Source organism: Folsomia candida, unplaced genomic scaffold (genome assembly GCF_002217175.1).
Source record: "Folsomia candida strain VU population unplaced genomic scaffold, ASM221717v1 Fcan01_Sc001, whole genome shotgun sequence".
In the NCBI taxonomy this organism is placed as follows: Eukaryota; Metazoa; Arthropoda; class Collembola; order Entomobryomorpha; family Isotomidae; genus Folsomia; species Folsomia candida.
This window is the reverse complement of record NW_019091193.1, coordinates 16,325,355-16,336,401: the sequence shown is the minus strand read 5'-3', so window position 1 is coordinate 16,336,401 and position 11,047 is coordinate 16,325,355. Positions and strand designations below refer to the sequence as shown.

Genomic DNA, 11,047 nt, shown 5'->3' with positions numbered 1-11,047 from the left:
TTCAAGTTTTTTAAATTTTAGAATTTAGTTTGCGGTGCCTACAATAACTTTGAGGTTTAGGTAAATCTTCCCAAAATTACGTGACACTCAGTGCATCAAATGGAAATTTTTTCATATGTACAAATTTAAATTATCGGCCAATTTCGAACATAGAATTTTTATTTATTCACTAACGACTTTATTTAAGCATTGCTTATTTATGGTAAAATTAGCCCTAAAATCTGAGACATGACCCACAATACGTCAATGCCTGGTATCAATCAATGATTGACATTGACGTCGACTAAGTCTGATATACATGTAGGGTGGGGTCGCTACGTTATAATAATAAATTTTTTGTTCCAATATATTTCCAGATGTCCACATTTTTACACAAGTCGTAATTCCAGGGTGAATTTCCCCACCATCGATAAATTCAATCAGGAGCTATTGGTTAAGCTCCATGACTTGTCAAATTTCTTTATATTCGAACCCCACAAATTCCTAAATCCAATAGCCAACTTTACTACACAACTTGCCATTATAATACCTTTTGCAGTCAATCGAATTAGACAAACGCCCATGATTTTCTCAGCTATATATTATTGCGACATATTATTATTTAAATCATTTTATACTTTTTTGTACACGTTAAAATAAAACCAAGTCAATTTGACAATCAGATGATAACCTGCTTTTCACTGCGGAATGGCACAAATGCATACATATCTTTATGCAAGCTTATGGAGAAAGCATGGAGAAAGCAATGTTTGCACAGTCTCTATTGTATCAATGATCACGTACAATTCCGCTACTACTAGTAAATCATACAAAATCTCTGGTTTGCATAATCAATCATGCATTTTGCACAATGCCAACCACAAAAAAGTTTGCAATTTGCGAAGTGATGTCATCTGTGGAAAGGGAGAAAAACTGCCACTCTGGTTCTTGCTACGTGGTGCTGCAAAATTGCAGTGCCAGCGAAAAGTCAATCTGCTGCTCATCCTAAAATCAAAACAAGTGCAAGCAATTCATTCATATTAATATTTCGTATTTATCAACCATCCTTTCAATTCCCTTCTCTAAAATTAAAAAAAGTAAATAATTTAAAAATCTTCTCAATTGGCAAATAAATACTACATCCTTGTGAAGTGCTAGATCTTAGTAACTGGGATTCTTCTTCGTTCGTCCGTCCTGGTGTTGTTCCAAAAAACCGTAAATAATTTTGTTTTAACTTTTCAATTCGTATTTCTTACTCCAAGGCAAAATTATAACGCTGACATCAGTTAAGTCCTCGAGTCGAGGGCACAACAAATTCTCATCCAATCTAAAATATGATACTAAAATTACAAATAATTATAATTTGACTGAGTCAATGTCCAGCTGATTCTTTATGGTAACGTCTTACGAAGTACAATAGCAGAAATATGAACTGGAAAATTGATATAAATTTTCAAGGCGTCATCTCAATGACTATGTATGAAGGGGCTTCGCTAGTTGAGTTAACGTAGCCCTTTATGATTTCATTCTGTTAGTTTGCTGGCCGAACAGTTATAGGAATGGACATATTATGCATGAATTATTAAAGTTGCTAAATAATAAGATGATAAGCGAATACTTGTTAAAAGAATTATCGTATTACAATTATCAGTCTGAAATTTCATTTACTCACTATGATGATCATCATAACATAATCACAGAGGTGACCTTGAGGTACAAATTTGTTTATCAGATGCCACCAATTAATTTCACCTGGCTGGCACAAATAAATGTATAATGCAGTTGTGCAGTAATCTCATCGCCAGAAATCTGACTTTTCTTAATTTCGACAATATACGATAGTTACAACGTACTCATCGTACGAATTTTTACTCATCATACAGTCATTGCATATAAAGTCAATGGATTTATCTGTTTTAGACTCTTATTGTGTAAATTCAGGTCAGACGTACAATACGTGAATAATTATAATTTATCCAACATCTGTACTGCTCGGGTTAAAAGCAATTGCTCCTTGAAAAATCTTACAGAGTTTACATGGTATACGCGCAAATAGGACAGTACATTTTCCTAATGGTAATTTTTATGTAAACTTTACAAATTTTTAGTATTCTTTTGCCCGACATAAATTAGGTATCCTACAATATGAATGAGTTTTATGCATAATAAGTACATATACTATCACTATCATCAGTCACAAAACAAACAATCTGGCACGGTTTGCTTAACAATTGTACATTGAAAGCTGTTTTCCGATTTCCCTTTACAATCGATTTGTTTAACTAGAATAAATTGGTTTAGTTTTAAAAGTATAAAATCATAACGATGCGATGGTATTAAAAGAGAGTATTATTTGTTTTATCTTGTATTAATTTATTTCACTAATTAACGGATCTTTTATGTTGGACAGGAAACGACACGGCTCAGGTTGAGCGAAGGACTAAATTCCAATTAGAGGTCTTGGCCAACTTGACATTATGAGCGAAAAAGGTGGTTTAGTTTTGCGTCGAAATGTGGTTAAACCACCTGCAGAAAATGGCGCTGGAGCATCGTCGAGTAAAAATGAGGAACGGGACACAAAGGATGGAAGGGACTCGGACGCTGAAGACGCCGATTCAAAAGAGACCAGGTTGACACTGATGGAGGAAGTTTTACTCTTAGGGCTAAAAGATAAAGAGGCAAGTACATGCACATTTAAATCCTCTTATGTATGGTACGATTAGAACATCTCTTATTGATTGTATAATCACTTCTTAGGGGTACACGTCGTTCTGGAACGATTGCATCTCTAGTGGTTTACGTGGGTGCATTTTAATGGAGTTAGCTCTTCGGGGAAAGATTGAGTTGGAGAAAGCTGGCATGAGGAGACGTGCTCTTACGTCTCGGAAAGTTCTCGTCAAAAATGATTCTCCATGTGGAGATGTTTTGTTGGACGAGGCTTTAAAGGTGAGTTAATAATAACTTTTATTGAAGTTTAAATTGTTTAAATGTAATTAATTTTTTTCTTCTTTAAAGCATATCAAAGAAACGGAACCACCTGAAACTGTTCAAAGCTGGATCGAGTATTTAAGTGGTTTGTTGAAAAACATATTTATTTAGACAAATTATTTAATTTCATTGATATAAGTACTTGATTGTTGTGTTATTTACGAGTTGTTTTTAACTAATCAGGTGAAACGTGGAATCCCTTGAAGCTTTCTTATCAACTAAAAAACGTTCGTGAGCGCCTGGCTAAAAACCTTGTCGAGAAAGGCGTTTTAACGACAGAAAAGCAAAACTTTCTTTTGTTTGATATGACCACCCATCCATTGGTAGACAATGTTACTAAATCCAGAATTGTCAAGCGTGTGAGTTAATAATAATGTATAGCTCAATGTGTTGTACGCATGTAAATGTACAGTATTATGCTGCAAAGCGATGAGTAGTTTGTGATAATTAGTACATTTACTGTTTATTATAATTCTAGCTTCAGGAAGCCGTGTTAACCAAGGTACTATTATTCATTTGTTCTTATATGCTTCTTACCAAGTAGAACATTAATAGTAAGTATATTGACATAAGAAGAACAACGACAGTATATTATTGAGTCCGATCTGGGCAATATTTGTAATTTCCATTCTGAACAACCTGGTGGAGGAATTCATGTCTTTTTGGGCATCCAAACCATCAAAGACCCCTTTTTATTGACTTTTTCATTGTTTTCTTACAGTGGACAAATGATGCTCAGAGAATGGACAGGAGACTCCTTTCATTGATTTACATGGCCTACTCTTCAGATGTGCTGGAAAATGCTTTTGCTCCCTTGAATGACGACGATTATGAGCTGGCAATGAAGAGAGTAAGAGAGCTTATGGACCTGGATTTCGATGCAGAGAGTGCCAAATCCAATGAGACCGTTTGGGCCGTCGTATCTGCCTTTGTAAAGTGATTGCTATTATATCTCCGACAATTAAATTTTAATCCTGCGTATTTATACCTTTCCATCCTCGTCCCTTCCTTCGCATCGCATAGAATGTTTTCATCATTTTCTTGGCTATTCTGCGAAATAAGTACCATTGTGGACAAGAAAGCAGTTCGTCGTCAACAATAAATTCCAAAAAAATTTCAGTTGTACAATATAACATCTATTATCAACACGTTATTTTAGTACATGTGAATTTAAATTCAATATAATCAATAGTGGTGCGTGCGTGCATAATAACTATTTATAATAAAACTTAATATTATTATTATTACAATTTACATGATTTTGAAATTATTTTTAAATTTTACATTCGGTATACGGTTAGCGGTTTTTATTTATTTATGGGAATATATATGTAGGTGAGAATGGGAAAGACAAGCCAAATCCGAATTTTTATTTTGTAGCATTTTTACACTTGTCTAACGTTTAGTTTAAATTTTTAGTACAATCAAATCGTAACTTATGTATCGGATCACCAACCACAATGATTTCTGACTTGTATAATGTGGCGACTTTATTACATTTCATTATAATTTAATAGTAAACAGATATATCTTGAAACTATTAAATTAATTATTATATTTCATCAATAATCACTTGCTCTGTGATTTATTTTGACTAATATCATGTAATATGACATTTAAATTTCCAACTAAAACTACAATTTTCATACTAAAGTCTGATGCATGTTTGAGAGATAGTCAGTGTGTATTACATGTATTAATTATATTATTTTAATTTACTCTTTACTATGTGTATGAAAACTAGTTTGTCATAATCGCAGGATTGCCATTTTAAGTTTAAATAGACATTTAAAAATGTCATGTACATTCAGATTTGATAGTAATTCGTTAATTAAAAAGCAAAAATAGTTATAAAGTTTGAGTTTCCATTCCTATAAGTTTTAAATCAATGGTGCATGCTCTACATTTTAGATAATAATGAAGTTATATTTTACGACCTAGTCCAATTAGATAAGTCTAATAACGCTGCTGTATAATTCCATCTATATACTTTACTATACCCACTACTACCAACTGATTGTTGGCGACACTATAATATAAATACGCTATCGTCGATTTCCACAAGAACATGATGAGTCAATCAGGTCAATGTAATTACAGATGTATTCTGCATAAACTAAACTACTTTACATTAAGTGTTTTATGTCAATTTGTTACATCCAAATAAATGATAATATTTTAAAACATGATTTTGTGTACGTGTATTTAGTTTCAAACTTATTATATCAAATCTAATAATATGATCCATGAGATTACTATTTAGCTACATACATATACATATGTGTATTTAGTATTGGATGAAAAAACATTAATATAGTTGAGTACATTAGATGATAGTTTTTGTAATTGAACTTTTGAACATGTTTGTACATTGACCCACGTATTCGCAAATTCAGCAGACTATAAAATTTATTTGACGTATATATTTAGATAAAGCGTGGCGCGCGTTAATCACACGCTTATCAAATGTTGTCTAGATTTTATTTAGTGTAATTAATAACGCGAACCTTTGATTGAGTTCTCGTATTTATGTGGTAGACTCGTGAATACACATACTTATCTTGAGGTAGTAATTATAGGATATATAATTTGGAAGACAGACATACCTAACTCCACTATATAATGTGTAGTAATCAGTAAGGAACAAAGTCTACTTGACTTACTAGTAGGTAATCATTTTTAGTTTACGACACTCATTAACCCCACCAAGACTTAGTCAATGTGGCTTTGGGAAAGGTTTAGCACGTGGCAGAATCTTGTAGCCCACTCCAAGTTCGGGTACCTGTGAAATGTTGTCAAGTGCTGTGAGCGTGTCGACGATATGACAAATAATGTTGTATGTATCCTTCACTGAAGTTCAGTTATCCAGCAAGATATCAAGTTTTGGCAAATTATCGCGAGTTTTCAACGTGTCGAAGGATGCATTAATTAAGGTTACATAAAAAGGCATAGTGTCACCATTGGACCTGGACATGTATTGTATTATAGTTGTATTAATAGTTGAGCATCAAATTATCTAAGTTTCTGGGAATACAGCTTGTGAGCTGTGAAACTAAAAAATTATCAAGCTACGCAGGGTTAATTATTTCGTATTTTTACAGATGCTACGTACATACATACACTACACACATCATGCAATCGTAAAGTGAGGCTTTGGTCGTAAATCATATTACATCAAAGTTCAGAAACAGATAAAGCCAGGGTTTTGTAATCCTCATTTTCTTATGAAATTATTATATAACACTACTAAATTTATTGGTATGTGAGGGTGAGGGGATTTGGACTTTGCCTACATTAAAGATAGTAATCATATCATTTTTTGCAAAGAGCTCGTACATATACATGTGTATTAATAGATAACGTCAAGTTGGTTTCTTCTCATCAAAATTGTGCTTAAGTTAAATTTTTGATTATGATGTTTAAATGCGCATTGTTCTGCATTCCACAATCCACATTGGACGATGATTTTGCTTGGAACACCGTAAACGGAAATATCCCAAAAACTTGTAACATTTATAAAATCTACAGTGCAGGTAGACTTGATACAGCCCGAGTCAGTCCTGGTTATGGTGACTCAAAATTCATAAATTATTCTTCATCAATACATTAATGCGGTAAATAAAGCACTGGTCTGATATTTATTTGCTGGGATTCACTAAGCGTGCAATTCGAAATGTATACAATACGGATTTGCTAAAAGATGACTTTCTCACCTTTCGAAAATTCTCCAGAGTTTGCCTTTTAATTTTAATATTTTTTTAGCCCGGCCACAAACAGTCAAACAGTAGAAATGGGATGGGGTGACCCATAAGATTGTTATAGCCTATAAAAATTATTGCGTCGCCTGGTTTTAATAAGTATGTGCATCCGTACATTAGACACTCATTGTTTTAAATTGCACATTTTAATTGAAAAAAAACCTAAAAACATTGTGCGATCAATAATAGCATTACTTGCAACTGATGTTATAGTGAAATTCCATATTATATCGTCTTAAAATTGTATGCAAAAATGGACACGCAACTTTAATCGTCGTAGTAAAGCTTAATTGTCGCATTCGTAGTGTAAATATACATGTATGTATATAGTATATGCTACGGATAGATTCACACGCTAAGCTGAAGGACAATGGTTATTATTAGTGGAGCTACTTACTTATTTACTACCTCCATATATTTCAGGGTAGGAAATTGCATTTTTTACAAAATTTGACGCAGAAAAAATAACTAAAAATAATTTAATTAAACCTTAGTTCAGATTTAATTGGAAATCTCATATCTTTATGACATGTTATTACCGTGTCTGTCAACCTCTAAATATTCAAAGGTTACAATCAGGGGACGAAGAACCGTGGGGACAGCATGGGAACTATAACATTGCGAGATTGGGAGTGGGAGGGACTGAATAACATTGAAAGGATAGAAAGACAAACTATTTTGTGGGGACAATGTTCCCCAGCGGCGACAATGCCAGCAATGTCATGGTCACTTTATTTTTCATAGCACTTTTTTGTGCGAGCCATAATTCCGTATATGTAGGTTTTAATCTGGCTTTTCATGACAATAAGGTTAGATCGAAAGAGTTTGGGACCCAGACTAGGAATATTTATTAATTATTTGAATAATGCTAACCATTGGAACAACTTTTAATTTGAGATAGTGTGTTAATTGTTTTCTCTGAATTTGCACCCGTGACTTCACTTTCTTCCCAGGTCGAATCTGGAGCAGATTGACCTCCAAGGCCACGTACTAAAGCTTATACTAACTCTGGGATTAGATAATCGATCAACTTTCTGTGTTTCTGAAGAAGCCATGCCAAATATATTTAAAAAGCGGAGAGCCTGCTGGATTGTCCCCATGGCTCAGATTGAGGTAAGCACAATATCGCGCATGCATACACACATTTATTGATGAACTAATCTGAAGGTATCTTCATTTGCAAACTATTATATTTATTTGTGCATGCATGTATGTATGTACTTATTTATTTACTGGGTACAAGCGTTTTTTATGCTCCCTCAACATAATCACCTTGACCTTACAATCACTCGTACGGATTTTGTAAGAAAAAAATGGTGCATATAAAAACTTAAAAACTAGAGAATGAAATAAGCGACTGTATTCCCCGTAGTGATTGATTACGTACGTACGATACACGTAATACGCGTGTATGCATCAGTTGCATTCTCAATATTCTCATCTCTAGAACTACTCTTATTACTTGACATTGGTTCCTTCTGGTATAGATTGCATAATAAATAACCCAATTCAACTGCAATTAACTTGTTGACTGTTGAGACTACAAAATGAATGATCGTGTTGTTTCTTAAGGACAATGCACTTTTCTGACATGACCTGATTCTGTTGCACCATCTCAATCAGTGGCCGCGGAAGCCGTGGGGACATCTAACATTGTAGGATAGGGATGGGAGGGATTTATGCAACACGTGCAGATGATGGGGACATCGAATAACCGTGGGGACATTATTCGCTGATCACAATATATCTAGTGACATTTTCTTTGATTGTGCCATATGCATACTCTAACGAAGTATACATACATAAATGCATGCAAGTATTAGAATTTTGTGTTTTCATATAACAATTGCATCCATTACGAGACTAGAGTAGGGATTATCAATACATGTACAGATATAAACTTATTTAAATGGATCAATTTTCCAGTCATGGATTTAGAGAACAGTTAGAATTATCCGTTTATCTTAACGCAATCAGACTAATTGCACCAGCGTCTTTATCCATTTATTGGGTCCATGGTCCACCAGTTTTACTAATGTGTAAGACTCAGACGTTTCACTTACACTCGGAGTGAGTGTGACATGACAGGGAAAGGAAGCAGGAAAGTGTGAGTGAAGTCAGAGTGCATTGCGTAAGATTTAGCTGATTACATCGAAATTAAGAATCTTGTGCTAATGGCACAAATGATTGAAACACGACAGTAATCGATAACCTTTGATGAGGGTGGTTGGACTCCAAACCTGAGATCTATCCAGAGAAACCTTCAGGAATATCAAGCATGAACACTCCTCCATAAGTAATGTGTATGTAAATGATACGTTCTGCGGAAGTTGGACTTTGGTCGTCCCCTCCCTCGTATGAGTCCAAATTTCACTTTTCTAAACTTGGTGTCAGTTAGTTCATAATTACACATACCTATCGACATATTTGTATTTGCATATATTTGCATGCATCAGTTTATATGCATATTGGCCAAATAGATTAAACTCTTGTTAGATGTAGTCTACTCTAAAATAACCCAATAATTTCCCTACATGAATTTAGCCTTGCCATGATTTCCTTCCTTCCTAAAATTATCCAAAAACCCACGTCCCAAATCTTCTACAGTAAATATTGCAAGTTAAATTGCATGGTTAAAATGTCCTTCATCCCGTAATTGTCTACAAATGACAATTGACATGCGTATTTATGTACATTTAACACAAAAAGGTGGATGATTTAATGTACTGATTTGATGATTATACGTAATATGATAATCTAAATTTAGTACTTCTCTTTGTGTTACTTACGTATGTGCACAGTCAGATCTATGCATACCATCGTGGTTCCCCTTTTAGTTCCGTACTTAAATATTAGTCGCAAAACAAAAGATGAACTTTGAATCTGCATCTTCTGATTTTTTCACGCATGGAGAAATTATCAACATTCCCACATTTTATAATGGCTTTACATCACAAATGTTGTACAAAATATGTTTCTTGCCAACTAGCATTTTAACCAAGTTGCTCACACGGATAACTTACGTATGCATACCGGAGTTGGCATTCTCATTTTGCGGTAATTGCCAAATAAAATAATATCCCAACGCAGTTCAGTTTGGCATACACAAACTGTCTAAGAATAAAACATTGTTGTACAATATAATCCAGACAAAAAGTTGGGTTAGTCTGGCATTAATTCATATTTCTTGCTCCTTACGAACCACATTCAAAAAATTTTGCCCAGAAAGCATGTCTTGTTTTGTATTCGGGAAAGATTGCCAAGTTAGCAATTCGCATGTTATGCTTGTTTATTCATTTTCATAACGTGTGTATATTTAGTACTGTAAAAAGTATGTATTTACTTGTTTGCTGCGATGTCACTATTCATCCAGAGCCGGTGTCTAAAGTCTAAAGTTCAGCAATCCATTTAGTAGTTAGTCTGACCTCCAAATGCTTAAAATAAAAAAGTCACGCTGAGCCAACAAAATTTTGTCTATGTAGAGCTAGGGCGACTCTCTGGATCGGATCATGGCGTTTGTCGCTCTACTTCCGAATTGCAAAGAGAATTGAGTGGGACACATGCAATTACGTCACAGAACAAAGTTCGAGAGACGACGCAGGACGCAATTTTATTGGCTAATATCAGAGGCGTGTTGGCTTTTAAGCAGCAGCTTGGAATTCAAACGGCTTGTTTCACATTTTTTTTAAAGATGTTAGGCATCAGGAAACAGCATCATTTGGTGCTTGTGGAAATGTAAACCAATCATGATTTTTGCAACAAGTGTTATAACAAACTTGATTAATTGGACTATTGAAACCGGGGGGAAACCCGATGGAAATTAACAAGCACAAAATGATTAGGTTTATTTTCGGGCTTTTAAATCACTACAAATAATTAGTAGACACTCATACGACGACCTTGGAAAAATTAATAATCCCAATACTTCATTGTTTACTGAGTATATGTATTTAATTATATTGTATATTTAGTTCAAGTTTTTCGCAACTAAACTTTTAAATATAGATATATTTGACACTATTAATTAATTTAATAAATTGACAAATATTTAATCAGAACGACGATATAAGTTACATGCATTAAGTTGTTAAATAAGAATGGGAGGGTTTATGTATAAGCATATATGTAGAGTATGCATGTTGTAGGTATTCATAAATATTTTTATATTTTTGTTAGCATGAGTGAACAATGTTTTCATTAATGATGACATGCTATATGAGACGTATATGCATGAGAACATCTAAGATTGTCAGATGAAATTTCATTTACGGCAGGTTGTTCTGATTTCTTGTGACTTTAAAACATAGCTGATGCTTCTTGGT

The 11,047-nt window shown here is 34.0% G+C and overlaps 1 protein-coding gene across 2 annotated transcripts; it reads left to right on the top strand.

Annotated features, from left to right (window-relative positions):
• Window positions 1-961: 961 nt before the first annotated feature.
• On the top strand, window positions 962-5,156 carry LOC110863536 (Golgi phosphoprotein 3 homolog sauron). Of its 2 annotated transcripts, XM_022112878.2 has the most exons (8): window positions 1,773-1,920; window positions 2,010-2,055; window positions 2,390-2,657; window positions 2,737-2,925; window positions 2,995-3,052; window positions 3,151-3,326; window positions 3,446-3,469; window positions 3,689-5,156. In XM_022112878.2, the coding sequence occupies exons 3-8, from the start codon at window positions 2,457-2,459 to the stop codon at window positions 3,905-3,907; spliced, it is 867 nt and encodes a 288-aa protein (XP_021968570.1). In that variant the 5' UTR covers window positions 1,773-1,920; window positions 2,010-2,055; window positions 2,390-2,456; the 3' UTR covers window positions 3,908-5,156. The 2 variants fall into 2 exon arrangements, with proteins under 2 accessions (XP_021968569.1, XP_021968570.1); XM_022112877.2 differs by lacking the exons at window positions 1,773-1,920; window positions 2,010-2,055 and adding an exon at window positions 962-1,194.
• The last annotated feature ends 5,891 nt before the right edge of the window (window positions 5,157-11,047 follow it).

Excerpts from the sequence above, each read along its gene's own strand:
- LOC110863536 (XM_022112877.2), top strand. The coding sequence starts at position 2,457 with ATGAGCGAAAAAGGTGGTTTAGTTTTGCGTCGAAATGTGGTTAAACCA. Across the intron at positions 3,053-3,150 it reads CTGGATCGAGTATTTAAGTG|GTGAAACGTGGAATCCCTTG; the intron begins GTTTGTTGAAAA and ends TTAACTAATCAG. Across the intron at positions 3,470-3,688 it reads AGGAAGCCGTGTTAACCAAG|TGGACAAATGATGCTCAGAG; the intron begins GTACTATTATTC and ends GTTTTCTTACAG.